The sequence below is a fragment of the Dromiciops gliroides genome, chromosome 2, assembly GCF_019393635.1.
Source record: "Dromiciops gliroides isolate mDroGli1 chromosome 2, mDroGli1.pri, whole genome shotgun sequence".
NCBI lineage: Eukaryota > Metazoa > Chordata > Mammalia > Microbiotheria > Microbiotheriidae > Dromiciops > Dromiciops gliroides.
In genome coordinates, this window is record NC_057862.1 from 182,687,822 (window position 1) to 182,693,821 (window position 6,000).

Consider the following 6,000-nt stretch of genomic DNA (forward strand, 5'->3'; position numbering starts at 1 on the left):
AAATACCTAGCTAAGATCGGCTTGTGACCACCCCTCCAGGTCATTTCATCATGAAGAATAAAGGTTTGGGTGTCCAGTTAGGTACTGTGCTTTGATTGGCCCGAATCTCAGCTCAGATAATTCTATTTGATAGGGTTAAGGGATATAGGACTGAGAAGCAAGACATGACCTTGGGATCCTTGGAAGACAGGCAGATTTAATACACTTTCTTAAACCATTAAAATCTAATCCAGAGGAGCAAGGAAGTCATCAGCCTGCCTCCTACATCAAGAACTGGACTGGGTATCAGGAGGTCTGCATTGTAATTCCAACTCTCATTAGTACTCAGATAAACTGATTCTGGGCTGCTAGTGCCCCAGTGCTTCTGTGCTTTGAAGACTTCAATACTCATGTTTTCCCTTCTTCACCAACCCCTTACCTCTGGGAAGAACAGCTGCTGAAAGCATTATGCCAGCAAATTGCAGGAGCTATTAAAATAGGCTGTGTTGAGTGAAAAGCAAGAATTTCTCTTTGCACTTTCAAGTGAAAACCTCCGTCACGCCTACCTTTGATGAGGCAGACAGGTTTTGTGCTCTTATTGGAACTGCTAGACTCATACCTGAGATTCCTCTTGCCACACTGGGAGCAAAAGAACAATATAATGGAAGAATACACAAGTATCCCAAAGTCCACAATCTTCACTGTTAACGGCAAATCAGGAACAGGTGATAGAATGAAAAGAGGTTTATATTAAGTATAGACACCCATTAATCTTTAATTGAAATGAATTTCAATATATCTGCATTGGTTCTGTTGTTGGTCTTTGTACTTTTTTTTTTGGGGGGGGGGAGCAAGGCTGGTTGATAAAAACCAAAACAGAAGCATTTAATTCTGTTCAGTGTGGATGCTGCAGTCTGAGAAAAAAAGCCACTGGTGGGGGGAGAGAATCATCTTCTGCTTTCTGGCACTCTAAATATAATGCAGCGCCAGCTACAGAACTGTCTGAGATGGGGCAATTGCCACTCTTCTCACCATAAGTTCTGACTCTCAGGTTGGCTGCTGTTAGGCTTATCTATCTGCTTCTGAGTAGCTTTCAAGTTACGTCAGTGACACTGAATACGTCAGTGAGAACATTCAGAAGGGGAGAGAGAGCACCATGGCCAAAAGTGACAGGAGGGGGGAAATTAAGTAGTTTTTGTTTTGTTTTGTTTTAAATGTGAAGGGCCCTTCCTCTCTCTTGGACTAGATGGATGGCATCACTTTCAGAAGGTCAGAAGAAGGGAGATGGGTTTGCATGTATGTGTTTTCTACATGTAAGTGTGCGTGTGCATGTATGTGATTTTCCAGCTTAAGGGTTGATACCTAGAAAAATATAATTACTGAAACCTTCTGGGGCTTCCAAAGTTTGTGTTAGGATCTGCTTGTGATTCAATAGGGGGTGAGCTTAGACTTTTTTTTTAATGGCACAGAGTCAAGCAAAACATTAATGCCCAGCACATTGTGTCCTGCCCATTCACTTCTAAAATCCAGCCCTCCCCCCACCACATGGTAAGGCTGTAACATGATTCTAGTCCATCTCACTCCAGGCATAGCTTTACACACTATCATTTTCATCATTGTGATCATAATCCTCTCCACCATCACCATCAGCATCAACAGCAACCAATTTCTAAAGGGTCCTCCTGAATATGGAACTGTGCAGTACTGAAGGACAAAACTGAAATGGCCACTGTCTCTGCCCTTCAAGAGGGAGACTTCTAAAAGTCACATTTGAAAAATGGCAATTTCCACCTTTGGGATCAAGTAACCAGCATCCAGTCCCAAGAATGAGGAATGTTGCTAGGTCAAAGAGGTAACATCCAGCCAAAATACCTTTAAAATATATTATTTTGGGGGAAGGTTATTAATACCCCAGGGTAAAAAAAAAGGGGGGATGAGAGTGTTAATAATGTTCTACCTTCACTGACCCAGTCATGGCCAATGATGTGAGTCCAAGTTCTTAAATCACAATGTCAGGATACTCAAGAGAATCCCTAACATTCCTATGGGCAATGAGCTGAAAGTCAGAAAGACATACAGAGATTAAATGTTTGTGATTATTTAGATTTAAGAATCACTTTGCCTAATACATACATAAAGAAAGAGAATGGTTTAAGGGACCAAGTTTAGACACTCCCCAGTTCTCAATCTAGGGCATTCTTAAGACTTTAAGCTCCTAAGGAGCAAAGAATTTGTCTCCTCTCATTACTCTGCAGAGTACCTATCATGATACCCTACTCCAGAGAGAACTTGATAAATATTAAGTGATGACAACTGCCAGTGTTTTGCCTTATGAGTCTAGCTAAGTCATTTGACCTCTTCTATGTTTGTTTCCTCTTCTGTCAATTTTCTCTCTGTGAACCAGAGATGAAGATATAGACCTGCCTTGAAGGATCTCTTTGGAGCATTATTTAATAATTTGCAATGCATTTCTAATAATTCCAGAAAGGAAAAAGATATAACTATCACACCAATGCTACATGCCTCTCTATAGCCTTTAACCAACTATCTCTTTAACCATCACTAAGATGCACCAATTGCTACAGTGAGCTTTGGCTGCAGATGAATAGAGTACAGCAATACTGCCTGATAGCTTTGGAAAGTCACTGAAGGTGGTGGCTGAGGCCAAGTGAGAAATGAAAGGTGGAGATTTCAAAAATGCAGATATGATCCCACTCAAAATCAATCTCTCTTTAAAGCTCTGGCTACTCAAAACCATCCATCCATTCAGCATTGACCCCAGAAGAAAGGATGGAAGTTCTTACATACTACTAGTGACCAGGAAAATTATTAAATCACTACTTTTCCTGGTCACTAGTCCAGTTTAGGTGGGAGTTATACATAAACCTCTGGCTATACTACTTTATAGGATCTCAGGGGACAGACACCTTTGGTAAAGAAAACCAAAAGATTTTATGAGTGTTTTTAGTGGGCTGAAAGGTATTGAGAATCTCAACTCTGTGTTTGGAGGGCAAGAAAATGTTAGAGCATCTGGTGCCAGACATAAGGCTGTGGGGGTCTAGCTTTGACACCTTTAGAATGGTAAGGAACCAGGAAATCTCCACCAGGATGTTACGTTAAAATGATTCTCCAGTCGTCTCAAGACAAAGCCCTGAGAGGCACTGGTGAGGGAAGAGAAAGCATATGGAAGCTTGGTGAATGACCAAAAAAAGGAGAGGATAGCTGAAAGTAGGGACCCTGGCCAGTTGTCTTAAGGGGTCATTGGATAGTAGGAGGTTAGTTACCCGGGATGCTCATTCTAATTTCCAGATTCAGTCAGAGAATATCGAAGCCCTCACCCTCCTATCCCCATTACTGAAAGAGGGAGTCTCCGGATTTCCTCCTACACCAACTTCTGAGAGACAAGGGTCATGAAGATGCCAAAGTCATTTGTTCCTTTCTCCTAAGAATTAGTGCACAGAAGCACCCTCATGTGCCAGGGAGATGACGTGGGGTAACATGGAGCTCAACCCAGGGACTACCCCAGGCTCACAGGACACTGGGTTTAAGGCAGAGAGCAGAGGAATGTTACTTCTCCCTTTAGGTCCCAGCACCTAAGTTAACATTAAAACAGCAACCGCCAGTGTGAGGCACGGTGATTCAGGAGAGCAATGCCCTGAGATTCTGCTCACTTCCAGGACCAGGGGCAGAGGTGTCTGTACCTCTTCTTCCTGTCTCAGCCTTAGTCCCTCCAGCCTGCCCCATCTGCCCCCCGGGACAGTTGGCAGGACCCTAGTTTGCCCAGCATCCCTATCTGATGAAACAAAGCCGAAAGAAATGGGGAGGAGGTGTAACAGGGGACGAAATGATGGGTGGTAAAGGCAAGGGTGGGGTCCTCCACCCCTACCAGATTAAGGCAATGTCTGGGCAAAAGCTGTTAGGAAGTTTGGCCAGTCTGGTTTTTAACCCAAGTACCAAGTTGACCGAATAAACTGGCAGTTTGGGATTGGGGTAAGAAGAGGAGGTTCATAGGAATGTTGCAAATGAGGGATGTCCCCCAAGATTCAATCCTCAGTGTCTCCGGGTCAGGCTGGCCAGTTCTTTCCTGCAGCCTGAGGGTGCGGATAAAGCGCTGGGCACCACGGCGGGAGCAGGGAGGCACAGCACAGACCCTCCTCCTGAGGTTCTCCAAACCTCAAATACCCTCCCCGACCCCACCAATCTCTTCCCACCCTAGTCAGTTCTTCTGTTACTCACAGTCCGCAGGAATTGGATCTCATCCTCTCCTCCTTCTCCCCCTTCGGCCATGGTTCTCAAGGCGCTGACGGTGCCCCAGCCTCCAGCGCCTTTGCTTCCACGGGCAGCAGCTCGATGTGCGCTCCTGCTCCTCTCTCCTTCCCTACCTCCCCACCTTCCTTCTCCTTCCTTCTCTTTCTTCTTTACCTCCTCCTCTTCCTCCCTCCTCTTCCTGGCTCAGCCTCAGCAGCACCGAGCTAATCCTCGACCATATAGGGAGCCTGGGCTAACACTCCACTGCACTGCAGAGCGCCAGCCAGCCAACCCACCCACCAACCCCCCTCTGCTTTTCTGAAGCCAACTGCCTGCGCAGCCGACCCCTGGTCCCTCTACAGAGAGCGCAGCGTCCTGCGCCGGGAGCGGGTGGAGGAGCAGCTGGGGGTCAGTAGCTGGGAAATGCCTCCCCTACACCACACATATGCACCCACGCGCGCACGGGGGCGCGCAAAGACACGCGCGCACACACACACACACACACACACACACACACACACACACACACACACACACGAGCTCACGACTCTCCCTACTTAAAGTCTCGGAGTCAATAACAATGGATAGTTCCGGTACACCCGCGTGAGACTAAAACATACCCACTCGGGTTCATTTTTATTTTTCCTTTTTATTCATTTTAGTGTTCAGACTCAGATTCTTGCTGTCCCGCTGTTGTTTTAGTCTGCCCCTACCTCCCCGGGGTCCCTTTGGGAGCTTAAGCTGAACACCCTAGGGTTCGACCCAATTTTTTTTTCAATATGTCCTAAACCACCTTTTGCTCCAGTGTCAAGGTAATGTCACTTCGAATTCCCATGGAAAACGAAAGTCTATTAGAACTCGTCCCGAACTCGGGAGCCAAAGTAGTCAGATGCTACGGGAAGATGTTTACTACCCCCGCCCCCTTCCCTCCTTCCTCTTTCCTCTTTTCTATAATACATTAGAATTTCCACTCAGTGGAATGAGGAGAAATGGAGTAAATTGGAGCAGGTTTTCCTATTTTCCTTCAAGAGTCTTAGGGCTGTGAAAGTCCAGCCTCAGCCCACCCTTTGCTGACAGTTCGCTTGGTCCCAGCTGCCTGACACTAAAGCTAAGATGATGCAGCGTGCCACCTTCTGTCTGTTTGCCAGGGAGCGCTCCGAGAAAGAGATATGTTCTGGACAAAATAGGAGGGGAACTCCTCTTGCTCAGGATTGATGCGGGAAGGAAGGAAATATAGGACAGACCTAAATAATGTGTGGGAAAGAGAAAGGAGATCTTTGGGCATGGGGTTAAAATTAGAGCTAACGAGGGGACTGATGAAGCTAATGACACGCTGACTATTCTCAAGAGGAAGAGGCAGATGAGTTAGATGGAAAACTGTGATTTGGGGTTTCAAGATTATTATCCCCATGAAAGAAGCCCTAGGGTGCCTTGTATCGTTTTTCAGTCTTGTCTGACTCTTCGTGACCCCGTTTGGGGTTTTCTTGGCAAAGATACTGAAATGCTTTGCCATTTCCTTCTCCAGCTCATTTTACGGATGAAGAAACTGTGGCAAACAGGGTTAAACGACTTGCCCAGGGTCACACCGCTAGTAAGTGTCCGAGGTCCCATTTGAACTCAGGACGAAGAGTCTTTCCTACTGCAGACCCTGCATTCTATCGGCTGCGCCACCTAGCAGCCTCGCCTGGTACATGAATAATCAACCCACTTGGTACATGAATAATCACATAATTAGAGAATGTTAGAACAGGGAGGAATCTTAGAGATCACCTA

The 6,000-nt window shown here is 46.0% G+C and overlaps 1 protein-coding gene across 1 annotated transcript in view; it reads right to left on the reverse strand.

The window, feature by feature from the left end:
* The window catches only part of RYR3 (ryanodine receptor 3), a 681,173-nt gene extending 676,660 nt beyond the window's left edge, over nt 1-4,513 (reverse strand). Inside the window, exon 1 of the mRNA XM_043982013.1 lies at nt 4,216-4,513. Coding sequence (XP_043837948.1) covers nt 4,216-4,266 — 51 coding nt within the window. The 5' untranslated portion in view covers nt 4,267-4,513. The remainder of the gene's footprint in view (nt 1-4,215) is intronic.
* Between the last annotated feature and the right edge of the window lie 1,487 nt (nt 4,514-6,000).